General features: G+C 54.0%; 6 protein-coding genes across 6 annotated transcripts; all 6 read right to left on the bottom strand.

Annotated features, from left to right (window-relative positions):
• Positions 1-1,246: 1,246 nt before the first annotated feature.
• LOC142041904 (putative G-protein coupled receptor 19) lies at positions 1,247-2,491 on the bottom strand. The gene has a single exon (XM_075051156.1). The coding sequence runs from the start codon at positions 2,489-2,491 to the stop codon at positions 1,247-1,249; it is 1,245 nt and encodes a 414-aa protein (XP_074907257.1).
• A 3,274-nt stretch (positions 2,492-5,765) lies between these two features.
• LOC142041913 (putative G-protein coupled receptor 19) lies at positions 5,766-7,010 on the bottom strand. The gene has a single exon (XM_075051165.1). It carries the CDS (start codon positions 7,008-7,010, stop codon positions 5,766-5,768), a length of 1,245 nt encoding a protein of 414 aa, XP_074907266.1.
• A 3,274-nt stretch (positions 7,011-10,284) lies between these two features.
• On the bottom strand, positions 10,285-11,529 carry LOC142041912 (putative G-protein coupled receptor 19). The gene has a single exon (XM_075051164.1). The coding sequence runs from the start codon at positions 11,527-11,529 to the stop codon at positions 10,285-10,287; it is 1,245 nt and encodes a 414-aa protein (XP_074907265.1).
• A 3,274-nt stretch (positions 11,530-14,803) lies between these two features.
• On the bottom strand, positions 14,804-16,048 carry LOC142041903 (putative G-protein coupled receptor 19). Its single transcript, XM_075051155.1, has one exon. The coding sequence runs from the start codon at positions 16,046-16,048 to the stop codon at positions 14,804-14,806; it is 1,245 nt and encodes a 414-aa protein (XP_074907256.1).
• Positions 16,049-19,322: 3,274 nt separating this feature from the next.
• Positions 19,323-20,567, bottom strand: LOC142041911 (putative G-protein coupled receptor 19). Its single transcript, XM_075051163.1, has one exon. It carries the CDS (start codon positions 20,565-20,567, stop codon positions 19,323-19,325), a length of 1,245 nt encoding a protein of 414 aa, XP_074907264.1.
• Positions 20,568-23,841: 3,274 nt separating this feature from the next.
• Positions 23,842-25,086, bottom strand: LOC142041927 (putative G-protein coupled receptor 19). The gene has a single exon (XM_075051179.1). It carries the CDS (start codon positions 25,084-25,086, stop codon positions 23,842-23,844), a length of 1,245 nt encoding a protein of 414 aa, XP_074907280.1.
• Between the last annotated feature and the right edge of the window lie 2,110 nt (positions 25,087-27,196).

Raw genomic sequence — 27,196 nt, 5'->3', positions numbered from 1 at the left:
TAGAGCTGCTGGGACCTGCCAGCGTTGTTCCCTCATCCTCCTGATAGGAGTAGACCTACATCCCCTGTGGAGCAAGCCAAAGTCGCCTCCCGAGTAAAGTCTTCAAGCTGGTGGGCCCAAGGTATGCATGCCCACGAGGCAGAGGTGCCTACCCCCTTGTTCAGCTGGGACGTAGGGCTTGCCACCAGGACCGAAGCCCCGGCCGGTCCCGCTGGGTTGTTTTCTCACTGCGCTGGCAGAGACACAGCAGCAGGAGCCGGCTGCACCTGCAGGCACCGCTCCCTGCCAGCTTGTCTCCTCTGGGACGCCTGTTGGGACCTCTTCAAGCACGCACCCGTGGAGGATGCTGCCAGGCGAGCGTGTGAGCGCAGAGCTGGTTTTCCTGCTCCTGCCTGGCCAAAAGCACAGCTTTCTGCAGGTGCCACAGGCGTACCTGAGAAGAAGGGGCTCAGGCCAGGAGACAGACGAAATGTAAGAGGTGGAGGAGTCCCTGGGTGCCTGCTAGAGCCGTGGCCCCTTTTCCTTTTGATGAGCAGGTCTTCTCGCAGGCGGTGCCCACCGCTGGCTTCTGGGTGGGTGCAGCAGGCTGGGTGTAGAAGCAGCTCGAGAGGAGGCGGGGAGGGCCAGACCAAGGGGAGGACTTTTCTTGGGCGGTTTGGACCACGAGACCTCTGGAGAGGCTCAGCGAGGAAGATGCCAAAGCGTTCAGTGCTGGCCTGATGCTGACCCTACTGGGGCAGTGGGAATTTTAGCCCTGATGTCAGTGGTCTCAGGGTTAGGGCAGCAATGCCCACGTACGGACATGTTACCCTTGGGGTCTGAACAAGGAGGAAAACCCCGGTGCGAGGATATTCACGGGGACCTAATGAAAGGAAGTAGAGATGGCTTTGGGTGGATTTATGCATTATTTATGCCTTACACCGTGGCCCATGTGCAAGGATGAGAAACAAGCAGTGTTTTCCGCTTCCCTTTTCCCCCTACATTTAGAGAGTGTAAGAACTTTTGTTCTGTTTGGTGAAAAGGTTATGCTCGTGCTTCAGGGAGAGCGGTTCCAAAAAGCAGGACGTAACTGAACTGAAACGAAATAGACTGGACGCATCAAAATCAAGGCATTTAATAAAATAAACCATCTTTTTTTCTTCCCTAAAAGTTGTGTTAAAAATACGTAAATATACCTTGGTTCAAAACTGAGAGAAAGCTCGTTGTTCTGGGGGGACGTCGGAATGTTTCAAAGCAATGAAGCCAACTAGACAAACGTATTTGGGGGATTGGATTGAATGGGCCAGGCAAGCTTTTTTTCCTTTGCTTCTCTGTTAAAAGCATCATAGATGGAATCTTTGGTGACATTTTTTGCTGGAGCTGCCATATCTGCGATCCCAACGTGATTTTTTTTGGCTATCCTGGAACTGGTGGTGATGGTGTATGCGTTGCTTCTGTAGTATTTCATGGCGGACATGCAACAAATTTCTTTCATCCCTCTTGTGAAGTTGGCATTATAGACGGAGTAGAGGGTTGGCTTGGAGGCTGAAGAGCTGAAAGAAACCCAGGTGACGGCCAGGAAAAGCAAGGTGCTCTTTCTGTAGTCTGTTTCCTGCGGGTGCCACAGCTGTGCCACGTAGAAAGGGAGCCAGGACAGGAGGAAGACCGAGTTGAGCGTTAAGAACATCTTGATGGTTTTCACTTTTGTTCTTGGGACAATATTCACCGTCCTCCTGACAGTCCTGCCGTCGGTGCCTATTCTCCAAATGTACGTGATGACCTTCTGGTAGAAGAGGAGGATGAGGATGGAAGGGATCAGAAAGCCCAGCAAGAGGTGGATGGCACCGTAGAGGGCTCCTTCCCAAGAACCGGGGAGGAAGAAGTTGCAGTGGTCGTCGCTGTTGGAGCTGTAGAAGAAGAAAGCCGGTGATGCCAATCCGGCGTCAAAGAGCCAGGAGGCCAGGATCATTTTCTTGGCTTTCTCCCTGGACACTTTGAAGCTCAGGGGGTAGAGGATGGTGTAGAATCGATCCACGCATATGGAGAGGAGCACGTACATCTGGACGCCAGGGGTGAGGTACTGTACGTACCTCACCAGCTTGCACATGGCGTTCCCCAGCACCCACCTGCCGTAGGTGAACTGAAGCAGCACGAAGGGCACGCTTGCGACACTGATGAGAAGGTCTGCGCAAGCCAGGGAGACGACAAAATAGTCGGTGGTGGACTGCATCCTCCTGCTCCTGTGGATCGCTAAGCAGACGAGGGAGTTTCCAAAGACGGAGACCAGCCACAACGCTCCCAAAACCATGCTGGCTGCTGCAATTTCCCCCAGCCTCAGCTGATACTGCAAGACAGTGTGGTTCCTGCTTGAGGGGGGTCCTATGGGTGACTCGGTCAGCCCGTGGCCAGCAGGAGGGGTGGAGGTTTCGGGGTAGCTCTTGTTCTGCAGCAGGAGCAAGAAGGTAGGGAGAACAAAAGGAGCGCTGCTGTTATCCATGCTGTGGACAAACATGGCCAGGTCTTTTGCTCAGGCTGCATAAAGAGAGGAGAGAAAAGGTGCTGTTGAACAAGTATGTGCGAAAAACCTACCTCAGCCAAGGAAAGGTGATTTTAAGTCGTATATGTGCTACTGAAAGTAGCAGGTTTCAGAGAAGCGGTCCGAAATCTACGGTGAGACTGTCTGGTACAGCAGAGGCCGTGCAGGTTCCTGCGGATTTTGGTTCCTGGTCTGAGTATTTCAGGACAGGCATTTCTGTCCTCTGAAAGAGAAATGCCCCTTTCACAGCGAGAGCCTGGGGTGCAGTTTCACCAATGCTGGTGACCTGCAAAGCGAGTGAGCGGCATATGCCCCACCGAGCCCAGAAACGAGTGTCCGTGGGGGTGGCAAAACCCCAGACCATCAGTGTCCCTGCTCCCTCGACTGGACATAAATGCGTCAAGTCGCGAGACGAGGGAGGTGTTTCTTCTACCGAGAGGTGGACTGGGAAGTCATATGTTCCAGGGTAAGGACATCTACATTGATGAGGATACTAGCAGCCCAACCCTGCTCCCATCGGATCGTTAGTCACTTTGGTGTTAATATCCCTCCTATCCCTGAATCTTTGTGTTTCTGGAGGTCATTTTGGTAGGTAAGCGAGGTCTGGCTTTGAAGGCGAAGGGAAGATGAGCACAGCAGAAGGACAGGCAGCGAGCTGGGTGGGTGCTCCTCACCATGAATGCTCCTCAGCCCTCCCACAGCGAGGAAATTTTCATCAAGAGTGGGACATTGGATACCTTAAAGCGTCTGCCCTGAGCATCAACGCTGTCCCCGCAGGTCTTTTTGCCTCTGAAGTTAGCCGCCCCATCGAGGGCAGCATTTCCCTCTGTCACCCTGCGAACAAGGTGGCACGACAACCTCCTCCCCAAAGCCGCAGGAGACTTTTTTCTCAAGGGCAGAGTTTTGATTCGGAAGGGAGACTCTGGGGGAGGAGGGCAATGTCCTTGTCCAGCTGAGATGTGGGGGGATTTGCAGCCGCAGAGCCTCGGGTTGTGTCGGTAGAGCTGTCGCTACTAGATGCGACTGCCGTGTCAGCCGTCGAGGCTCTCTGTGCGCTGGAGAAAAGCCGGGGAGAGGGTCGATGTCCTTACCTTGGTCAGGGAGCTCCCAAGCAGCAAGTGTGACTCTTGACAGCTCACCCTGTCGAGGGCGGCTGCCGAGCGAAGCCCGTCCTCCACCGAGCTGCAGGTTCTGCAGGTCTGTGGGTGAGCCAAGGGGCAACTGAAGGGTTGCCCTGAGCAACTGACCCCAACACAGAACACGGAACCTCTGCCCACGGAACCTCTGCCCACGGAACCTCTGCCCACGGAACCTCTGCCCTCTTGCCCAGCTCTGGGAAGGGACCCAGTCGCCTTGTCTGGGCCTTGGGATGTGCCAAATTTCTAAGCTCAGCAATGCTCCGTCGACACGACCTGCGGGTTTGCAGGGGTGTGGGGGTTGCCAGCCGAGTCCAAACCCTGCTGTTCTTTTTCAACAGGAATGGCTCAGCTTGCAGTCCCCCCTTTCTCCTTTTCCTTCCCAGCAGGTCCCCTGCTTTGCTTGCCAGACCCTTGCTTGCACTCCTTCCTCCTTCTGTCTGTCCCCCGTACAGACATTGCCTTGCCTGGGCACTGGTGACACATAGCCTTCACGGCTCTGAGGCCGGGTAGTGGACGTCACCAAATCGGTGAGCACGAGGCAAGAAGGGAGCTTGGAACTGGCTTTAAAGGAGAGAGAGAGACAGAGAGAGAGATAGATAGATAGATAGATAGATGGATGATGGCTGTGTTTGTTAGCTGCCCAACAGCTCCCTAGGACAGGTGGATAGTAGTTGGGCTTGGGGGCCCTCAGTGTTTACCTCCCGAAAGCAGCACAGAGCAGTCATCCAGCATGAACTCTCACTGCTGCTGGCTACAACGCCTCCCCTAATGCTAACGGGGTCAGCCATGTGTCTCCTTTGTAGACGGTGCTTTTCACCCACCTGGCCGCTCGAGTGACCTCTGTATTTCTGAGCTAGCCCTGAAATAGAGCTGCTGGGACCTGCCAGCGTTGTTCCCTCATCCTCCTGATAGGAGTAGACCTACATCCCCTGTGGAGCAAGCCAAAGTCGCCTCCCGAGTAAAGTCTTCAAGCTGGTGGGCCCAAGGTATGCATGCCCACGAGGCAGAGGTGCCTACCCCCTTGTTCAGCTGGGACGTAGGGCTTGCCACCAGGACCGAAGCCCCGGCCGGTCCCGCTGGGTTGTTTTCTCACTGCGCTGGCAGAGACACAGCAGCAGGAGCCGGCTGCACCTGCAGGCACCGCTCCCTGCCAGCTTGTCTCCTCTGGGACGCCTGTTGGGACCTCTTCAAGCACGCACCCGTGGAGGATGCTGCCAGGCGAGCGTGTGAGCGCAGAGCTGGTTTTCCTGCTCCTGCCTGGCCAAAAGCACAGCTTTCTGCAGGTGCCACAGGCGTACCTGAGAAGAAGGGGCTCAGGCCAGGAGACAGACGAAATGTAAGAGGTGGAGGAGTCCCTGGGTGCCTGCTAGAGCCGTGGCCCCTTTTCCTTTTGATGAGCAGGTCTTCTCGCAGGCGGTGCCCACCGCTGGCTTCTGGGTGGGTGCAGCAGGCTGGGTGTAGAAGCAGCTCGAGAGGAGGCGGGGAGGGCCAGACCAAGGGGAGGACTTTTCTTGGGCGGTTTGGCCCACGAGACCTCTGGAGAGGCTCAGCGAGGAAGATGCCAAAGCGTTCAGTGCTGGCCTGATGCTGACCCTACTGGGGCAGTGGGAATTTTAGCCCTGATGTCAGTGGTCTCAGGGTTAGGGCAGCAATGCCCACGTACGGACATGTTACCCTTGGGGTCTGAACAAGGAGGAAAACCCCGGTGCGAGGATATTCACGGGGACCTAATGAAAGGAAGTAGAGATGGCTTTGGGTGGATTTATGCATTATTTATGCCTTACACCGTGGCCCATGTGCAAGGATGAGAAACAAGCAGTGTTTTCCGCTTCCCTTTTCCCCCTACATTTAGAGAGTGTAAGAACTTTTGTTCTGTTTGGTGAAAAGGTTATGCTCGTGCTTCAGGGAGAGCGGTTCCAAAAAGCAGGACGTAACTGAACTGAAACGAAATAGACTGGACGCATCAAAATCAAGGCATTTAATAAAACGAAACATCTTTTTTTCTTCCCTGAAAGCTACGTGAAAAACACCTAAAGAAATGTTAGTTCAAAACTGAGAGAAAGCTCGTTGTTCTGGGGGGACGTCGGAATGTTTCAAAGCAATGAAGCCAACTAGACAAACGTATTTGGGGGATTGGATTGAATGGGCCAGGCAAGCTTTTTTTCCTTTGCTTCTCTGTGAAAAGCGTCGTAGATGGAATCTCTGGTGACATTTTTTGCCGGAGCTGCCATATCTGCGATCCCAACGTGATTTTTTTTGGCTATCCTGGAACTGGTGGTGATGGTGTATGCGTTGCTTCTGTAGTATTTCATGGCGGACATGCAACAAATTTCTTTCATCCCTCTTGTGAAGTTGGCATTATAGACGGAGTAGAGGGTTGGCTTGGAGGCTGAAGAGCTGAAAGAAACCCAGGTGACGGCCAGGAAAAGCAAGGTGCTCTTTCTGTAGTCTGTTTCCTGCGGGTGCCACAGCTGTGCCACGTAGAAAGGGAGCCAGGACAGGAGGAAGACCGAGTTGAGCGTTAAGAACATCTTGATGGTTTTCACTTTTGTTCTTGGGACAATATTCACCGTCCTCCTGACAGTCCTGCCGTCGGTGCCTATTCTCCAAATGTACGTGATGACCTTCTGGTAGAAGAGGAGGATGAGGATGGAAGGGATCAGAAAGCCCAGCAAGAGGTGGATGGCACCGTAGAGGGCTCCTTCCCAAGAACCGGGGAGGAAGAAGTTGCAGTGGTCGTCGCTGTTGGAGCCGTAGAAGAAGAAAGCCGGTGATGCCAATCCGGCGTCAAAGAGCCAGGAGGCCAGGATCATTTTCTTGGCTTTCTCCCTGGACACTTTGAAGCTCAGGGGGTAGAGGATGGTGTAGAATCGATCCACGCATATGGAGAGGAGCACGTACATCTGGACGCCAGGGGTGAGGTACTGTACGTACCTCACCAGCTTGCACATGGCGTTCCCCAGCACCCACCTGCCGTAGGTGAACTGAAGCAGCACGAAGGGCACGCTTGCGACACTGATGAGAAGGTCTGCGCAAGCCAGGGAGACGACAAAATAGTCGGTGGTGGATTGCATCCTCCTGCTCCTGTGGATCGCTAAGCAGACGAGGGAGTTTCCAAAGACGGAGACCAGCCACAACGCTCCCAAAACCATGCTGGCTGCCGCAATTTCCCCCAGCCTCAGCTGATACTGCAAGACAGTGTGGTTCCTGCTTGAGGGGGGTCCTATGGGTGACTCGGTCAGCCCGTGGCCAGCAGGAGGGGTGGAGGTTTCGGGGTAGCTCTTGTTCTGCAGCAGGAGCAAGAAGGTAGGGAGAACAAAAGGAGCGCTGCTGTTATCCATGCTGTGGACAAACATGGCCAGGTCTTTTGCTCAGGCTGCATAAAGAGAGGAGAGAAAAGGTGCTGTTGAACAAGTATGTGCGAAAAACCTACCTCAGCCAAGGAAAGGTGATTTTAAGTCGTATACGTGCTACTGAAAGTAGCAGGTTTCAGAGAAGCGGTCCGCAATCTACGGTGAGACGGTCTGGTACAGCAGAGGCCGTGAAGGTTCCTGCGGATTTTGGTTCCTGGTCTGAGTATTTCAGGACAGGCATTTCTGTCCTCTGAAAGAGAAATGCCCCTTTCACAGCGAGAGCCTGGGGTGCAGTTTCACCAATGCTGGTGACCTGCAAAGCGAGTGAGCGGCATATGCCCCACCGAGCCCAGAAACGAGTGTCCGTGGGGGTGGCAAAACCCCAGACCATCAGTGTCCCTGCTCCCTCGACCGGACATAAATGCGTCAAGTAGCGAGACAAGGGAGGTGTTTCTTCTACCGAGAGGTGGACTGGGAAGTCATATGTTCCAGGGTAAGGACATCTACATTGATGAGGATACTAGCAGCCCAACCCTGCTCCCATCGGATCGTTAGTCACTTTGGTGTTAATATCCCTCCTATCCCTGACTCTTTGTGTTTCTGGAGGTCATTTTGGTAGGTAAGCGAGGTCTGGCTTTGAAGGCGAAGGGAAGATGAGCACAGCGGAAGGACAGGCAGCGAGCTGGGTGGGTGCTCCTCACCATGAATGCTCCTCAGCCCTCCCACAGCGAGGAAATTTTCATCAAGAGTGGGACATTGGATACCTTAAAGCGTCTGCCCTGAGCATCAACGCTGTCCCCGCACGTCTTTTTGCCTCTGAAGTTAGCCGCCCCATCGAGGGCAGCATTTCCCTCTGTCACCCTGCGAACAAGGTGGCACGACAACCTCCTCCCCAAAGCCGCAGGAGACTTTTTTCTCAAGGGCAGAGTTTTGATTCGGAAGGGAGACTCTGGGGGAGGAGGGCAATGTCCTTGTCCAGCTGAGATGTGGGGGGATTTGCAGCCGCAGAGCCTCGGGTTGTGTCGGTAGAGCTGTCGCTACTAGATGCGACTGCCGTGTCAGCCGTCGAGGCTCTCTGTGCGCTGGAGAAAAGCCGGGGAGAGGGTCGATGTCCTTACCTTGGTCAGGGAGCTCCCAAGCAGCAAGTGTGACTCTTGACAGCTCACCCTGTCGAGGGCGGCTGCCGAGCGAAGCCCGTCCTCCACCGAGCTGCAGGTTCTGCAGGTCTGTGGGTGAGCCAAGGGGCAACTGAAGGGTTGCCCTGAGCAACTGACCCCAACACAGAACACGGAACCTCTGCCCACGGAACCTCTGCCCACGGAACCTCTGCCCACGGAACCTCTGCCCTCTTGCCCAGCTCTGGGAAGGGACCCAGTCGCCTTGTCTGGGCCTTGGGATGTGCCAAATTTCTAAGCTCAGCAATGCTCCGTCGACACGACCTGCGGGTTTGCAGGGGTGTGGGGGTTGCCAGCCGAGTCCAAACCCTGCTGTTCTTTTTCAACAGGAATGGCTCAGCTTGCAGTCCCCCCTTTCTCCTTTTCCTTCCCAGCAGGTCCCCTGCTTTGCTTGCCAGACCCTTGCTTGCACTCCTTCCTCCTTCTGTCTGTCCCCCGTACAGACATTGCCTTGCCTGGGCACTGGTGACACATAGCCTTCACGGCTCTGAGGCCGGGTAGTGGACGTCACCAAATCGGTGAGCACGAGGCAAGAAGGGAGCTTGGAACTGGCTTTAAAGGAGAGAGAGAGACAGAGAGAGAGATAGATAGATAGATAGATAGATGGATGATGGCTGTGTTTGTTAGCTGCCCAACAGCTCCCTAGGACAGGTGGATAGTAGTTGGGCTTGGGGGCCCTCAGTGTTTACCTCCCGAAAGCAGCACAGAGCAGTCATCCAGCATGAACTCTCACTGCTGCTGGCTACAACGCCTCCCCTAATGCTAACGGGGTCAGCCATGTGTCTCCTTTGTAGACGGTGCTTTTCACCCACCTGGCCGCTCGAGTGACCTCTGTATTTCTGAGCTAGCCCTGAAATAGAGCTGCTGGGACCTGCCAGCGTTGTTCCCTCATCCTCCTGATAGGAGTAGACCTACATCCCCTGTGGAGCAAGCCAAAGTCGCCTCCCGAGTAAAGTCTTCAAGCTGGTGGGCCCAAGGTATGCATGCCCACGAGGCAGAGGTGCCTACCCCCTTGTTCAGCTGGGACGTAGGGCTTGCCACCAGGACCGAAGCCCCGGCCGGTCCCGCTGGGTTGTTTTCTCACTGCGCTGGCAGAGACACAGCAGCAGGAGCCGGCTGCACCTGCAGGCACCGCTCCCTGCCAGCTTGTCTCCTCTGGGACGCCTGTTGGGACCTCTTCAAGCACGCACCCGTGGAGGATGCTGCCAGGCGAGCGTGTGAGCGCAGAGCTGGTTTTCCTGCTCCTGCCTGGCCAAAAGCACAGCTTTCTGCAGGTGCCACAGGCGTACCTGAGAAGAAGGGGCTCAGGCCAGGAGACAGACGAAATGTAAGAGGTGGAGGAGTCCCTGGGTGCCTGCTAGAGCCGTGGCCCCTTTTCCTTTTGATGAGCAGGTCTTCTCGCAGGCGGTGCCCACCGCTGGCTTCTGGGTGGGTGCAGCAGGCTGGGTGTAGAAGCAGCTCGAGAGGAGGCGGGGAGGGCCAGACCAAGGGGAGGACTTTTCTTGGGCGGTTTGGCCCACGAGACCTCTGGAGAGGCTCAGCGAGGAAGATGCCAAAGCGTTCAGTGCTGGCCTGATGCTGACCCTACTGGGGCAGTGGGAATTTTAGCCCTGATGTCAGTGGTCTCAGGGTTAGGGCAGCAATGCCCACGTACGGACATGTTACCCTTGGGGTCTGAACAAGGAGGAAAACCCCGGTGCGAGGATATTCACGGGGACCTAATGAAAGGAAGTAGAGATGGCTTTGGGTGGATTTATGCATTATTTATGCCTTACACCGTGGCCCATGTGCAAGGATGAGAAACAAGCAGTGTTTTCCGCTTCCCTTTTCCCCCTACATTTAGAGAGTGTAAGAACTTTTGTTCTGTTTGGTGAAAAGGTTATGCTCGTGCTTCAGGGAGAGCGGTTCCAAAAAGCAGGACGTAACTGAACTGAAACGAAATAGACTGGACGCATCAAAATCAAGGCATTTAATAAAACGAAACATCTTTTTTTCTTCCCTGAAAGCTACGTGAAAAACACCTAAAGAAATGTTAGTTCAAAACTGAGAGAAAGCTCATTGTTCTGGGGGGACGTCGGAATGTTTCAAAGCAATGAAGCCAACTAGACAAACGTATTTGGGGGATTGGATTGAATGGGCCAGGCAAGCTTTTTTTCCTTTGCTTCTCTGTGAAAAGCGTCGTAGATGGAATCTCTGGTGACATTTTTTGCCGGAGCTGCCATATCTGCGATCCCAACGTGATTTTTTTTGGCTATCCTGGAACTGGTGGTGATGGTGTATGCGTTGCTTCTGTAGTATTTCATGGCGGACATGCAACAAATTTCTTTCATCCCTCTTGTGAAGTTGGCATTATAGACGGAGTAGAGGGTTGGCTTGGAGGCTGAAGAGCTGAAAGAAACCCAGGTGACGGCCAGGAAAAGCAAGGTGCTCTTTCTGTAGTCTGTTTCCTGCGGGTGCCACAGCTGTGCCACGTAGAAAGGGAGCCAGGACAGGAGGAAGACCGAGTTGAGCGTTAAGAACATCTTGATGGTTTTCACTTTTGTTCTTGGGACAATATTCACCGTCCTCCTGACAGTCCTGCCGTCGGTGCCTATTCTCCAAATGTACGTGATGACCTTCTGGTAGAAGAGGAGGATGAGGATGGAAGGGATCAGAAAGCCCAGCAAGAGGTGGATGGCACCGTAGAGGGCTCCTTCCCAAGAACCGGGGAGGAAGAAGTTGCAGTGGTCGTCGCTGTTGGAGCCGTAGAAGAAGAAAGCCGGTGATGCCAATCCGGCGTCAAAGAGCCAGGAGGCCAGGATCATTTTCTTGGCTTTCTCCCTGGACACTTTGAAGCTCAGGGGGTAGAGGATGGTGTAGAATCGATCCACGCATATGGAGAGGAGCACGTACATCTGGACGCCAGGGGTGAGGTACTGTACGTACCTCACCAGCTTGCACATGGCGTTCCCCAGCACCCACCTGCCGTAGGTGAACTGAAGCAGCACGAAGGGCACGCTTGCGACACTGATGAGAAGGTCTGCGCAAGCCAGGGAGACGACAAAATAGTCGGTGGTGGATTGCATCCTCCTGCTCCTGTGGATCGCTAAGCAGACGAGGGAGTTTCCAAAGACGGAGACCAGCCACAACGCTCCCAAAACCATGCTGGCTGCCGCAATTTCCCCCAGCCTCAGCTGATACTGCAAGACAGTGTGGTTCCTGCTTGAGGGGGGTCCTATGGGTGACTCGGTCAGCCCGTGGCCAGCAGGAGGGGTGGAGGTTTCGGGGTAGCTCTTGTTCTGCAGCAGGAGCAAGAAGGTAGGGAGAACAAAAGGAGCGCTGCTGTTATCCATGCTGTGGACAAACATGGCCAGGTCTTTTGCTCAGGCTGCATAAAGAGAGGAGAGAAAAGGTGCTGTTGAACAAGTATGTGCGAAAAACCTACCTCAGCCAAGGAAAGGTGATTTTAAGTCGTATACGTGCTACTGAAAGTAGCAGGTTTCAGAGAAGCGGTCCGCAATCTACGGTGAGACGGTCTGGTACAGCAGAGGCCGTGAAGGTTCCTGCGGATTTTGGTTCCTGGTCTGAGTATTTCAGGACAGGCATTTCTGTCCTCTGAAAGAGAAATGCCCCTTTCACAGCGAGAGCCTGGGGTGCAGTTTCACCAATGCTGGTGACCTGCAAAGCGAGTGAGCGGCATATGCCCCACCGAGCCCAGAAACGAGTGTCCGTGGGGGTGGCAAAACCCCAGACCATCAGTGTCCCTGCTCCCTCGACCGGACATAAATGCGTCAAGTAGCGAGACAAGGGAGGTGTTTCTTCTACCGAGAGGTGGACTGGGAAGTCATATGTTCCAGGGTAAGGACATCTACATTGATGAGGATACTAGCAGCCCAACCCTGCTCCCATCGGATCGTTAGTCACTTTGGTGTTAATATCCCTCCTATCCCTGACTCTTTGTGTTTCTGGAGGTCATTTTGGTAGGTAAGCGAGGTCTGGCTTTGAAGGCGAAGGGAAGATGAGCACAGCGGAAGGACAGGCAGCGAGCTGGGTGGGTGCTCCTCACCATGAATGCTCCTCAGCCCTCCCACAGCGAGGAAATTTTCATCAAGAGTGGGACATTGGATACCTTAAAGCGTCTGCCCTGAGCATCAACGCTGTCCCCGCACGTCTTTTTGCCTCTGAAGTTAGCCGCCCCATCGAGGGCAGCATTTCCCTCTGTCACCCTGCGAACAAGGTGGCACGACAACCTCCTCCCCAAAGCCGCAGGAGACTTTTTTCTCAAGGGCAGAGTTTTGATTCGGAAGGGAGACTCTGGGGGAGGAGGGCAATGTCCTTGTCCAGCTGAGATGTGGGGGGATTTGCAGCCGCAGAGCCTCGGGTTGTGTCGGTAGAGCTGTCGCTACTAGATGCGACTGCCGTGTCAGCCGTCGAGGCTCTCTGTGCGCTGGAGAAAAGCCGGGGAGAGGGTCGATGTCCTTACCTTGGTCAGGGAGCTCCCAAGCAGCAAGTGTGACTCTTGACAGCTCACCCTGTCGAGGGCGGCTGCCGAGCGAAGCCCGTCCTCCACCGAGCTGCAGGTTCTGCAGGTCTGTGGGTGAGCCAAGGGGCAACTGAAGGGTTGCCCTGAGCAACTGACCCCAACACAGAACACGGAACCTCTGCCCACGGAACCTCTGCCCACGGAACCTCTGCCCACGGAACCTCTGCCCTCTTGCCCAGCTCTGGGAAGGGACCCAGTCGCCTTGTCTGGGCCTTGGGATGTGCCAAATTTCTAAGCTCAGCAATGCTCCGTCGACACGACCTGCGGGTTTGCAGGGGTGTGGGGGTTGCCAGCCGAGTCCAAACCCTGCTGTTCTTTTTCAACAGGAATGGCTCAGCTTGCAGTCCCCCCTTTCTCCTTTTCCTTCCCAGCAGGTCCCCTGCTTTGCTTGCCAGACCCTTGCTTGCACTCCTTCCTCCTTCTGTCTGTCCCCCGTACAGACATTGCCTTGCCTGGGCACTGGTGACACATAGCCTTCACGGCTCTGAGGCCGGGTAGTGGACGTCACCAAATCGGTGAGCACGAGGCAAGAAGGGAGCTTGGAACTGGCTTTAAAGGAGAGAGAGAGACAGAGAGAGAGATAGATAGATAGATAGATAGATGGATGATGGCTGTGTTTGTTAGCTGCCCAACAGCTCCCTAGGACAGGTGGATAGTAGTTGGGCTTGGGGGCCCTCAGTGTTTACCTCCCGAAAGCAGCACAGAGCAGTCATCCAGCATGAACTCTCACTGCTGCTGGCTACAACGCCTCCCCTAATGCTAACGGGGTCAGCCATGTGTCTCCTTTGTAGACGGTGCTTTTCACCCACCTGGCCGCTCGAGTGACCTCTGTATTTCTGAGCTAGCCCTGAAATAGAGCTGCTGGGACCTGCCAGCGTTGTTCCCTCATCCTCCTGATAGGAGTAGACCTACATCCCCTGTGGAGCAAGCCAAAGTCGCCTCCCGAGTAAAGTCTTCAAGCTGGTGGGCCCAAGGTATGCATGCCCACGAGGCAGAGGTGCCTACCCCCTTGTTCAGCTGGGACGTAGGGCTTGCCACCAGGACCGAAGCCCCGGCCGGTCCCGCTGGGTTGTTTTCTCACTGCGCTGGCAGAGACACAGCAGCAGGAGCCGGCTGCACCTGCAGGCACCGCTCCCTGCCAGCTTGTCTCCTCTGGGACGCCTGTTGGGACCTCTTCAAGCACGCACCCGTGGAGGATGCTGCCAGGCGAGCGTGTGAGCGCAGAGCTGGTTTTCCTGCTCCTGCCTGGCCAAAAGCACAGCTTTCTGCAGGTGCCACAGGCGTACCTGAGAAGAAGGGGCTCAGGCCAGGAGACAGACGAAATGTAAGAGGTGGAGGAGTCCCTGGGTGCCTGCTAGAGCCGTGGCCCCTTTTCCTTTTGATGAGCAGGTCTTCTCGCAGGCGGTGCCCACCGCTGGCTTCTGGGTGGGTGCAGCAGGCTGGGTGTAGAAGCAGCTCGAGAGGAGGCGGGGAGGGCCAGACCAAGGGGAGGACTTTTCTTGGGCGGTTTGGCCCACGAGACCTCTGGAGAGGCTCAGCGAGGAAGATGCCAAAGCGTTCAGTGCTGGCCTGATGCTGACCCTACTGGGGCAGTGGGAATTTTAGCCCTGATGTCAGTGGTCTCAGGGTTAGGGCAGCAATGCCCACGTACGGACATGTTACCCTTGGGGTCTGAACAAGGAGGAAAACCCCGGTGCGAGGATATTCACGGGGACCTAATGAAAGGAAGTAGAGATGGCTTTGGGTGGATTTATGCATTATTTATGCCTTACACCGTGGCCCATGTGCAAGGATGAGAAACAAGCAGTGTTTTCCGCTTCCCTTTTCCCCCTACATTTAGAGAGTGTAAGAACTTTTGTTCTGTTTGGTGAAAAGGTTATGCTCGTGCTTCAGGGAGAGCGGTTCCAAAAAGCAGGACGTAACTGAACTGAAACGAAATAGACTGGACGCATCAAAATCAAGGCATTTAATAAAATAAACCATCTTTTTTTCTTCCCTAAAAGTTGTGTTAAAAATACGTAAATATACCTTGGTTCAAAACTGAGAGAAAGCTCGTTGTTCTGGGGGGACGTCGGAATGTTTCAAAGCAATGAAGCCAACTAGACAAACGTATTTGGGGGATTGGATTGAATGGGCCAGGCAAGCTTTTTTTCCTTTGCTTCTCTGTTAAAAGCATCATAGATGGAATCTTTGGTGACATTTTTTGCTGGAGCTGCCATATCTGCGATCCCAACGTGATTTTTTTTGGCTATCCTGGAACTGGTGGTGATGGTGTATGCGTTGCTTCTGTAGTATTTCATGGCGGACATGCAACAAATTTCTTTCATCCCTCTTGTGAAGTTGGCATTATAGACGGAGTAGAGGGTTGGCTTGGAGGCTGAAGAGCTGAAAGAAACCCAGGTGACGGCCAGGAAAAGCAAGGTGCTCTTTCTGTAGTCTGTTTCCTGCGGGTGCCACAGCTGTGCCACGTAGAAAGGGAGCCAGGACAGGAGGAAGACCGAGTTGAGCGTTAAGAACATCTTGATGGTTTTCACTTTTGTTCTTGGGACAATATTCACCGTCCTCCTGACAGTCCTGCCGTCGGTGCCTATTCTCCAAATGTACGTGATGACCTTCTGGTAGAAGAGGAGGATGAGGATGGAAGGGATCAGAAAGCCCAGCAAGAGGTGGATGGCACCGTAGAGGGCTCCTTCCCAAGAACCGGGGAGGAAGAAGTTGCAGTGGTCGTCGCTGTTGGAGCTGTAGAAGAAGAAAGCCGGTGATGCCAATCCGGCGTCAAAGAGCCAGGAGGCCAGGATCATTTTCTTGGCTTTCTCCCTGGACACTTTGAAGCTCAGGGGGTAGAGGATGGTGTAGAATCGATCCACGCATATGGAGAGGAGCACGTACATCTGGACGCCAGGGGTGAGGTACTGTACGTACCTCACCAGCTTGCACATGGCGTTCCCCAGCACCCACCTGCCGTAGGTGAACTGAAGCAGCACGAAGGGCACGCTTGCGACACTGATGAGAAGGTCTGCGCAAGCCAGGGAGACGACAAAATAGTCGGTGGTGGACTGCATCCTCCTGCTCCTGTGGATCGCTAAGCAGACGAGGGAGTTTCCAAAGACGGAGACCAGCCACAACGCTCCCAAAACCATGCTGGCTGCTGCAATTTCCCCCAGCCTCAGCTGATACTGCAAGACAGTGTGGTTCCTGCTTGAGGGGGGTCCTATGGGTGACTCGGTCAGCCCGTGGCCAGCAGGAGGGGTGGAGGTTTCGGGGTAGCTCTTGTTCTGCAGCAGGAGCAAGAAGGTAGGGAGAACAAAAGGAGCGCTGCTGTTATCCATGCTGTGGACAAACATGGCCAGGTCTTTTGCTCAGGCTGCATAAAGAGAGGAGAGAAAAGGTGCTGTTGAACAAGTATGTGCGAAAAACCTACCTCAGCCAAGGAAAGGTGATTTTAAGTCGTATATGTGCTACTGAAAGTAGCAGGTTTCAGAGAAGCGGTCCGAAATCTACGGTGAGACTGTCTGGTACAGCAGAGGCCGTGCAGGTTCCTGCGGATTTTGGTTCCTGGTCTGAGTATTTCAGGACAGGCATTTCTGTCCTCTGAAAGAGAAATGCCCCTTTCACAGCGAGAGCCTGGGGTGCAGTTTCACCAATGCTGGTGACCTGCAAAGCGAGTGAGCGGCATATGCCCCACCGAGCCCAGAAACGAGTGTCCGTGGGGGTGGCAAAACCCCAGACCATCAGTGTCCCTGCTCCCTCGACTGGACATAAATGCGTCAAGTCGCGAGACGAGGGAGGTGTTTCTTCTACCGAGAGGTGGACTGGGAAGTCATATGTTCCAGGGTAAGGACATCTACATTGATGAGGATACTAGCAGCCCAACCCTGCTCCCATCGGATCGTTAGTCACTTTGGTGTTAATATCCCTCCTATCCCTGAATCTTTGTGTTTCTGGAGGTCATTTTGGTAGGTAAGCGAGGTCTGGCTTTGAAGGCGAAGGGAAGATGAGCACAGCAGAAGGACAGGCAGCGAGCTGGGTGGGTGCTCCTCACCATGAATGCTCCTCAGCCCTCCCACAGCGAGGAAATTTTCATCAAGAGTGGGACATTGGATACCTTAAAGCGTCTGCCCTGAGCATCAACGCTGTCCCCGCAGGTCTTTTTGCCTCTGAAGTTAGCCGCCCCATCGAGGGCAGCATTTCCCTCTGTCACCCTGCGAACAAGGTGGCACGACAACCTCCTCCCCAAAGCCGCAGGAGACTTTTTTCTCAAGGGCAGAGTTTTGATTCGGAAGGGAGACTCTGGGGGAGGAGGGCAATGTCCTTGTCCAGCTGAGATGTGGGGGGATTTGCAGCCGCAGAGCCTCGGGTTGTGTCGGTAGAGCTGTCGCTACTAGATGCGACTGCCGTGTCAGCCGTCGAGGCTCTCTGTGCGCTGGAGAAAAGCCGGGGAGAGGGTCGATGTCCTTACCTTGGTCAGGGAGCTCCCAAGCAGCAAGTGTGACTCTTGACAGCTCACCCTGTCGAGGCCGGCTGCCGAGCGAAGCCCGTCCTCCACCGAGCTGCAGGTTCTGCAGGTCTGTGGGTGAGCCAAGGGGCAACTGAAGGGTTGCCCTGAGCAACTGACCCCAACACAGAACACGGAACCTCTGCCCACGGAACCTCTGCCCACGGAACCTCTGCCCACGGAACCTCTGCCCTCTTGCCCAGCTCTGGGAAGGGACCCAGTCGCCTTGTCTGGGCCTTGGGATGTGCCAAATTTCTAAGCTCAGCAATGCTCCGTCGACACGACCTGCGGGTTTGCAGGGGTGTGGGGGTTGCCAGCCGAGTCCAAACCCTGCTGTTCTTTTTCAACAGGAATGGCTCAGCTTGCAGTCCCCCCTTTCTCCTTTTCCTTCCCAGCAGGTCCCCTGCTTTGCTTGCCAGACCCTTGCTTGCACTCCTTCCTCCTTCTGTCTGTCCCCCGTACAGACATTGCCTTGCCTGGGCACTGGTGACACATAGCCTTCACGGCTCTGAGGCCGGGTAGTGGACGTCACCAAATCGGTGAGCACGAGGCAAGAAGGGAGCTTGGAACTGGCTTTAAAGGAGAGAGAGAGACAGAGAGAGAGATAGATAGATAGATAGATAGATGGATGATGGCTGTGTTTGTTAGCTGCCCAACAGCTCCCTAGGACAGGTGGATAGTAGTTGGGCTTGGGGGCCCTCAGTGTTTACCTCCCGAAAGCAGCACAGAGCAGTCATCCAGCATGAACTCTCACTGCTGCTGGCTACAACGCCTCCCCTAATGCTAACGGGGTCAGCCATGTGTCTCCTTTGTAGACGGTGCTTTTCACCCACCTGGCCGCTCGAGTGACCTCTGTATTTCTGAGCTAGCCCTGAAATAGAGCTGCTGGGACCTGCCAGCGTTGTTCCCTCATCCTCCTGATAGGAGTAGACCTACATCCCCTGTGGAGCAAGCCAAAGTCGCCTCCCGAGTAAAGTCTTCAAGCTGGTGGGCCCAAGGTATGCATGCCCACGAGGCAGAGGTGCCTACCCCCTTGTTCAGCTGGGACGTAGGGCTTGCCACCAGGACCGAAGCCCCGGCCGGTCCCGCTGGGTTGTTTTCTCACTGCGCTGGCAGAGACACAGCAGCAGGAGCCGGCTGCACCTGCAGGCACCGCTCCCTGCCAGCTTGTCTCCTCTGGGACGCCTGTTGGGACCTCTTCAAGCACGCACCCGTGGAGGATGCTGCCAGGCGAGCGTGTGAGCGCAGAGCTGGTTTTCCTGCTCCTGCCTGGCCAAAAGCACAGCTTTCTGCAGGTGCCACAGGCGTACCTGAGAAGAAGGGGCTCAGGCCAGGAGACAGACGAAATGTAAGAGGTGGAGGAGTCCCTGGGTGCCTGCTAGAGCCGTGGCCCCTTTTCCTTTTGATGAGCAGGTCTTCTCGCAGGCGGTGCCCACCGCTGGCTTCTGGGTGGGTGCAGCAGGCTGGGTGTAGAAGCAGCTCGAGAGGAGGCGGGGAGGGCCAGACCAAGGGGAGGACTTTTCTTGGGCGGTTTGGCCCACGAGACCTCTGGAGAGGCTCAGCGAGGAAGATGCCAAAGCGTTCAGTGCTGGCCTGATGCTGACCCTACTGGGGCAGTGGGAATTTTAGCCCTGATGTCAGTGGTCTCAGGGTTAGGGCAGCAATGCCCACGTACGGACATGTTACCCTTGGGGTCTGAACAAGGAGGAAAACCCCGGTGCGAGGATATTCACGGGGACCTAATGAAAGGAAGTAGAGATGGCTTTGGGTGGATTTATGCATTATTTATGCCTTACACCGTGGCCCATGTGCAAGGATGAGAAACAAGCAGTGTTTTCCGCTTCCCTTTTCCCCCTACATTTAGAGAGTGTAAGAACTTTTGTTCTGTTTGGTGAAAAGGTTATGCTCGTGCTTCAGGGAGAGCGGTTCCAAAAAGCAGGACGTAACTGAACTGAAACGAAATAGACTGGACGCATCAAAATCAAGGCATTTAATAAAACGAAACATCTTTTTTTCTTCCCTGAAAGCTACGTGAAAAACACCTAAAGAAATGTTAGTTCAAAACTGAGAGAAAGCTCGTTGTTCTGGGGGGACGTCGGAATGTTTCAAAGCAATGAAGCCAACTAGACAAACGTATTTGGGGGATTGGATTGAATGGGCCAGGCAAGCTTTTTTTCCTTTGCTTCTCTGTGAAAAGCGTCGTAGATGGAATCTCTGGTGACATTTTTTGCCGGAGCTGCCATATCTGCGATCCCAACGTGATTTTTTTTGGCTATCCTGGAACTGGTGGTGATGGTGTATGCGTTGCTTCTGTAGTATTTCATGGCGGACATGCAACAAATTTCTTTCATCCCTCTTGTGAAGTTGGCATTATAGACGGAGTAGAGGGTTGGCTTGGAGGCTGAAGAGCTGAAAGAAACCCAGGTGACGGCCAGGAAAAGCAAGGTGCTCTTTCTGTAGTCTGTTTCCTGCGGGTGCCACAGCTGTGCCACGTAGAAAGGGAGCCAGGACAGGAGGAAGACCGAGTTGAGCGTTAAGAACATCTTGATGGTTTTCACTTTTGTTCTTGGGACAATATTCACCGTCCTCCTGACAGTCCTGCCGTCGGTGCCTATTCTCCAAATGTACGTGATGACCTTCTGGTAGAAGAGGAGGATGAGGATGGAAGGGATCAGAAAGCCCAGCAAGAGGTGGATGGCACCGTAGAGGGCTCCTTCCCAAGAACCGGGGAGGAAGAAGTTGCAGTGGTCGTCGCTGTTGGAGCCGTAGAAGAAGAAAGCCGGTGATGCCAATCCGGCGTCAAAGAGCCAGGAGGCCAGGATCATTTTCTTGGCTTTCTCCCTGGACACTTTGAAGCTCAGGGGGTAGAGGATGGTGTAGAATCGATCCACGCATATGGAGAGGAGCACGTACATCTGGACGCCAGGGGTGAGGTACTGTACGTACCTCACCAGCTTGCACATGGCGTTCCCCAGCACCCACCTGCCGTAGGTGAACTGAAGCAGCACGAAGGGCACGCTTGCGACACTGATGAGAAGGTCTGCGCAAGCCAGGGAGACGACAAAATAGTCGGTGGTGGATTGCATCCTCCTGCTCCTGTGGATCGCTAAGCAGACGAGGGAGTTTCCAAAGACGGAGACCAGCCACAACGCTCCCAAAACCATGCTGGCTGCCGCAATTTCCCCCAGCCTCAGCTGATACTGCAAGACAGTGTGGTTCCTGCTTGAGGGGGGTCCTATGGGTGACTCGGTCAGCCCGTGGCCAGCAGGAGGGGTGGAGGTTTCGGGGTAGCTCTTGTTCTGCAGCAGGAGCAAGAAGGTAGGGAGAACAAAAGGAGCGCTGCTGTTATCCATGCTGTGGACAAACATGGCCAGGTCTTTTGCTCAGGCTGCATAAAGAGAGGAGAGAAAAGGTGCTGTTGAACAAGTATGTGCGAAAAACCTACCTCAGCCAAGGAAAGGTGATTTTAAGTCGTATACGTGCTACTGAAAGTAGCAGGTTTCAGAGAAGCGGTCCGCAATCTACGGTGAGACGGTCTGGTACAGCAGAGGCCGTGAAGGTTCCTGCGGATTTTGGTTCCTGGTCTGAGTATTTCAGGACAGGCATTTCTGTCCTCTGAAAGAGAAATGCCCCTTTCACAGCGAGAGCCTGGGGTGCAGTTTCACCAATGCTGGTGACCTGCAAAGCGAGTGAGCGGCATATGCCCCACCGAGCCCAGAAACGAGTGTCCGTGGGGGTGGCAAAACCCCAGACCATCAGTGTCCCTGCTCCCTCGACCGGACATAAATGCGTCAAGTAGCGAGACAAGGGAGGTGTTTCTTCTACCGAGAGGTGGACTGGGAAGTCATATGTTCCAGGGTAAGGACATCTACATTGATGAGGATACTAGCAGCCCAACCCTGCTCCCATCGGATCGTTAGTCACTTTGGTGTTAATATCCCTCCTATCCCTGACTCTTTGTGTTTCTGGAGGTCATTTTGGTAGGTAAGCGAGGTCTGGCTTTGAAGGCGAAGGGAAGATGAGCACAGCGGAAGGACAGGCAGCGAGCTGGGTGGGTGCTCCTCACCATGAATGCTCCTCAGCCCTCCCACAGCGAGGAAATTTTCATCAAGAGTGGGACATTGGATACCTTAAAGCGTCTGCCCTGAGCATCAACGCTGTCCCCGCACGTCTTTTTGCCTCTGAAGTTAGCCGCCCCATCGAGGGCAGCATTTCCCTCTGTCACCCTGCGAACAAGGTGGCACGACAACCTCCTCCCCAAAGCCGCAGGAGACTTTTTTCTCAAGGGCAGAGTTTTGATTCGGAAGGGAGACTCTGGGGGAGGAGGGCAATGTCCTTGTCCAGCTGAGATGTGGGGGGATTTGCAGCCGCAGAGCCTCGGGTTGTGTCGGTAGAGCTGTCGCTACTAGATGCGACTGCCGTGTCAGCCGTCGAGGCTCTCTGTGCGCTGGAGAAAAGCCGGGGAGAGGGTCGATGTCCTTACCTTGGTCAGGGAGCTCCCAAGCAGCAAGTGTGACTCTTGACAGCTCACCCTGTCGAGGGCGGCTGCCGAGCGAAGCCCGTCCTCCACCGAGCTGCAGGTTCTGCAGGTCTGTGGGTGAGCCAAGGGGCAACTGAAGGGTTGCCCTGAGCAACTGACCCCAACACAGAACACGGAACCTCTGCCCACGGAACCTCTGCCCACGGAACCTCTGCCCACGGAACCTCTGCCCTCTTGCCCAGCTCTGGGAAGGGACCCAGTCGCCTTGTCTGGGCCTTGGGATGTGCCAAATTTCTAAGCTCAGCAATGCTCCGTCGACACGACCTGCGGGTTTGCAGGGGTGTGGGGGTTGCCAGCCGAGTCCAAACCCTGCTGTTCTTTTTCAACAGGAATGGCTCAGCTTGCAGTCCCCCCTTTCTCCTTTTCCTTCCCAGCAGGTCCCCTGCTTTGCTTGCCAGACCCTTGCTTGCACTCCTTCCTCCTTCTGTCTGTCCCCCGTACAGACATTGCCTTGCCTGGGCACTGGTGACACATAGCCTTCACGGCTCTGAGGCCGGGTAGTGGACGTCACCAAATCGGTGAGCACGAGGCAAGAAGGGAGCTTGGAACTGGCTTTAAAGGAGAGAGAGAGACAGAGAGAGAGATAGATAGATAGATAGATAGATGGATGATGGCTGTGTTTGTTAGCTGCCCAACAGCTCCCTAGGACAGGTGGATAGTAGTTGGGCTTGGGGGCCCTCAGTGTTTACCTCCCGAAAGCAGCACAGAGCAGTCATCCAGCATGAACTCTCACTGCTGCTGGCTACAACGCCTCCCCTAATGCTAACGGGGTCAGCCATGTGTCTCCTTTGTAGACGGTGCTTTTCACCCACCTGGCCGCTCGAGTGACCTCTGTATTTCTGAGCTAGCCCTGAAATAGAGCTGCTGGGACCTGCCAGCGTTGTTCCCTCATCCTCCTGATAGGAGTAGACCTACATCCCCTGTGGAGCAAGCCAAAGTCGCCTCCCGAGTAAAGTCTTCAAGCTGGTGGGCCCAAGGTATGCATGCCCACGAGGCAGAGGTGCCTACCCCCTTGTTCAGCTGGGACGTAGGGCTTGCCACCAGGACCGAAGCCCCGGCCGGTCCCGCTGGGTTGTTTTCTCACTGCGCTGGCAGAGACACAGCAGCAGGAGCCGGCTGCACCTGCAGGCACCGCTCCCTGCCAGCTTGTCTCCTCTGGGACGCCTGTTGGGACCTCTTCAAGCACGCACCCGTGGAGGATGCTGCCAGGCGAGCGTGTGAGCGCAGAGCTGGTTTTCCTGCTCCTGCCTGGCCAAAAGCACAGCTTTCTGCAGGTGCCACAGGCGTACCTGAGAAGAAGGGGCTCAGGCCAGGAGACAGACGAAATGTAAGAGGTGGAGGAGTCCCTGGGTGCCTGCTAGAGCCGTGGCCCCTTTTCCTTTTGATGAGCAGGTCTTCTCGCAGGCGGTGCCCACCGCTGGCTTCTGGGTGGGTGCAGCAGGCTGGGTGTAGAAGCAGCTCGAGAGGAGGCGGGGAGGGCCAGACCAAGGGGAGGACTTTTCTTGGGCGGTTTGGCCCACGAGACCTCTGGAGAGGCTCAGCGAGGAAGATGCCAAAGCGTTCAGTGCTGGCCTGATGCTGACCCTACTGGGGCAGTGGGAATTTTAGCCCTGATGTCAGTGGTCTCAGGGTTAGGGCAGCAATGCCCACGTACGGACATGTTACCCTTGGGGTCTGAACAAGGAGGAAAACCCCGGTGCGAGGATATTCACGGGGACCTAATGAAAGGAAGTAGAGATGGCTTTGGGTGGATTTATGCATTATTTATGCCTTACACCGTGGCCCATGTGCAAGGATGAGAAACAAGCAGTGTTTTCCGCTTCCCTTTTCCCCCTACATTTAGAGAGTGTAAGAACTTTTGTTCTGTTTGGTGAAAAGGTTATGCTCGTGCTTCAGGGAGAGCGGTTCCAAAAAGCAGGACGTAACTGAACTGAAACGAAATAGACTGGACACATCAAAATCAAGGCATTTAATAAAATAAACCATCTTTTTTTCTTCCCTAAAAGTTGTGTTAAAAATACGTAAATATACCTTGGTTCAAAACTGAGAGAAAGCTCCTTGTTCTGGGGGGACGTCGGAATGTTTCAAAGCAATGAAGCCAACTAGACAAACGTATTTGTTGGATTGGATTGAATAGGCCAGGCAAGCTTTTTTTCCTTTGCTTCTCTGTTAAAAGCATCATAGATGGAATCTTTGGTGACAGTTTTTGCCGGAGCTGACATATCTGCGATCCCAACATGATTTTTTTTGGCTATCCTGGAACTGGTGGTGATGGTGTATGCATTGCTTCTGTAGCATTTCATGGCAGACATGCAAAAAGTTTCTTTCATCCCTCTTCTGAAGTTGGCATTATAGACGGAGTAGAGGGTTGGCTTGGAGGCTGAAGAGCTGAAAGAAACCCAGGTGACGGCCAGGAAAAGCAAGGTGCTCTTTCTGTAGTCTGTTTCCTGCGGGTGCCACAGCTGTGCCACGTAGAAAGGGAGCCAGGACAGGAGGAAGACCGAGTTGAGCGTTAAGAACATCTTGATGGTTTTCACTTTTGTTCTTGGGACAATATTCATTGTCCTCCTGACAGTCCTGCCGTCGGTGCCTATTCTCCAAATGTACCTGATGACCTTCTGGTAGAAGAGGAGGATGAGGATGGAAGGGATCAGAAAGCCCAGCAAGAGGTGGATGGCACCGTAGAGGGCTCCTTCCCAAGAACCGGGGAGGAAGAAGTTGCAGTGGTCGTCGCTGTTGGAGCCGTAGAAGAAGAAAGCCGGTGATGCCAATCCGGCGTCAAAGAGCCAGGAGGCCAGGATCATTTTCTTGGCTTTCTCCCTGGACACTTTGAAGCTCAGGGGGTAGAGGATGGTGTAGAATCGATCCACGCATATGGAGAGGAGCACGTATATCTGGACGCCAGGGGTGAGGTACTGTACGTACCTCACCAGCTTGCACATGGCATTCCCCAGCACCCACCTGCCGTAGGTGAACTGAAGCAGCACGAAGGGCACGCTTGCGACACTGATGAGAAGGTCTGCGCAAGCCAGGGAGACGACAAAATAGTTGGTGGTGGATTGCGTCCTCCTGCTCCTGTGGATCACTAAGCAGACGAGGGAGTTTCCAAAGACGGAGACCAGCCACAACGCTCCCAAAACCATGCTGGCTGCCGCAATTTCCCCCAGCCTCAGCTGATACTGCAAGACAGTGTGGTTCCTGCTTGAGGGGGGTCCTATGGGTGACTCGGTCAGCCCGTGGCCAGCAGGAGGGGTGGAGGTTTCGGGGTAGCTCTTGTTCTGCAGCAGGAGCAAGAAGGTAGGGAGAACAAAAGGAGCGCTGCTGTTATCCATGCTGTGGACAAACATGGCCAGGTCTTTTGCTCAGGCTGCATAAAGAGAGGAGAGAAAAGGTGCTGTTTAACAAGTATGCGTGAAAAACCTACCTCAGCCAAGGAAAGGTGATTTTAAGTCGTATACGTGCTACTGAAAGTAGCAGGTTTCAGAGAAGCGGTCCGCAATCTACGGTGAGACGGTCTGGTACAGCAGAGGCCGTGAAGGTTCCTGCGGATTTTGGTTCCTGGTCTGAGTATTTCAGGACAGGCATTTCTGTCCTCTGAAAGAGAAATGCCCCTTTCACAGCGAGAGCCTGGGGTGCAGTTTCACCAATGCTGGTGACCTGCAAAGCGAGTGAGCGGCATATGCCCCACCGAGCCCAGAAACGAGTGTCCGTGGGGGTGGCAAAACCCCAGACCATCAGTGTCCCTGCTCCCTCGACCGGACATAAATGCGTCAAGTAGCGAGACAAGGGAGGTGTTTCTTCTACCGAGAGGTGGACTGGGAAGTCATATGTTCCACTTTTTAGATGGTGTTTTTCACCTGCCTGGATGCTTGAATGACCTCTGTATTTCTAAGCAAGCACTGAAATACAGCTTCTGGGTTCAAATTGTGGCTAGTCCTTTGTTGTAGTTATGGTACACAGCACGGTATGTGATAGCTATGACCTCATTTTTTAAGGAGGAGTGAAAAGGCTCTTAGTCATTGGAACTAGAAAGTCTCTTTCTGTTTGCATATTGTGTGAATGCTTAACTCCAGATTCTTGATACTGTGCAAGATAAATCAGGATTCAATTAATGACCAGAAGGTCAAAATGTTAATCCCAGAAGCCAAATGGACTCATTGAAAAAATCCCGACCATCCTCCTCAGCTTTCCAAGTGATCCAAATTCCCAGCTTTGCTTACTGAGGGTTTTTTCAGTGTTTTGCTGATGTTTTTTGCTCTGCCTACTGTAGTTCTGTATCTATCACCAATTACTTTCTCCTCGTCTGCCTACTCAGAGTGGAGCCTGAAAGCGCGAAGCCACTGGATGAATTTGGGATCTTGCTCCTTGCTCTGTTTTGCATGTCATCTCCAATAACGCAACACAAACAAATAGTCAGATGTGGAAGAGGGAAAGATGTATTAATTCCTTGATGTGTTTTTTTTCCTCTGGCATGTTAGACTCTGTATTCATTAGCTGCTCTTAATATAACAGTGCGTGTTTCACAGGAATAGGCTTGATGTACATTCAGCTGCACAGCACAGGCATGGATTAGGGGCACCTAAAAATGCAGAGTGTGCTTGAGAGCAGCGCGGCACAGCTGCACGGATGCAGCCGCTCTGCGTAGCCTCCGCCGGGCTGCTGCAGGACCCCGCTGCGCCTCTCCTCCCCACCTCGCACCATGCCCGGCCGCTGACTCTGCATCATCGGAAAGTGGGTCAACGCCTGAGTCACCAACGCTGCTCCCAAAGCAGCTGGCCTTATTTAGCAGCTTTCCCATGCAGGTGGTGTCTGAGAGCTAAAACGTGACTCAGGTTAATTTGGACTTGTAGCTGAAGCGGTCTGAGTCTAGTAACAACTGGGTTTGTTTCAGTGGGGCGTGTTAAACAAGGACTTTTGCATGGCACTCTCCTGTCAAAATAACACTTGGGGGCATCAGTAATGAGACCCCAGAAGTGGGTGTCATGGTGGCTGTTGAATTGCCAACAGCCTGCAAGGGGCACCGTCTGCAGGTGATACGTTGCCCCTCGCCCCGTCTTCTGCTGGAGGGCTGCGGGTGCTGCCCAGCCTGGCCTTTGCTTTCCCCTCATCCTTAGTTGCCTTCCCTCATCGTTCCCTTAGTAGCTTTGCCTGGCAGATGATTCCAGGTTTCTCACACAGCCCCTGCTTGCCTTTCCTCACCCTCCATCGGGTGGATCTGCTCCCCTGCCGTCATCATCTGTCTGCAGGGGATTTGGGCTGCTGTCTCTGGCAGAGTGGCAGGATGCATTGACAGTACAACCCGCTAAATTACATGTTAGAATTATCTGTAATAGAATAATACATGTGGGGCATATTAACCAGTTAGAAAAGAACATTATGGGCTAATTTTCTTCCTTAATTTCCCTTCTTGCCATGCAGAAGTATGTGCTATTTAAAAATAGCCAGCTGTGTAAATGA

This window comes from Buteo buteo, chromosome 19 (genome assembly GCF_964188355.1).
Source record: "Buteo buteo chromosome 19, bButBut1.hap1.1, whole genome shotgun sequence".
In the NCBI taxonomy this organism is placed as follows: domain Eukaryota; kingdom Metazoa; phylum Chordata; class Aves; order Accipitriformes; family Accipitridae; genus Buteo; species Buteo buteo.
The sequence above is the reverse complement of the archived record's forward strand: the minus strand, read 5'-3'. Positions and strand labels throughout refer to the sequence as shown.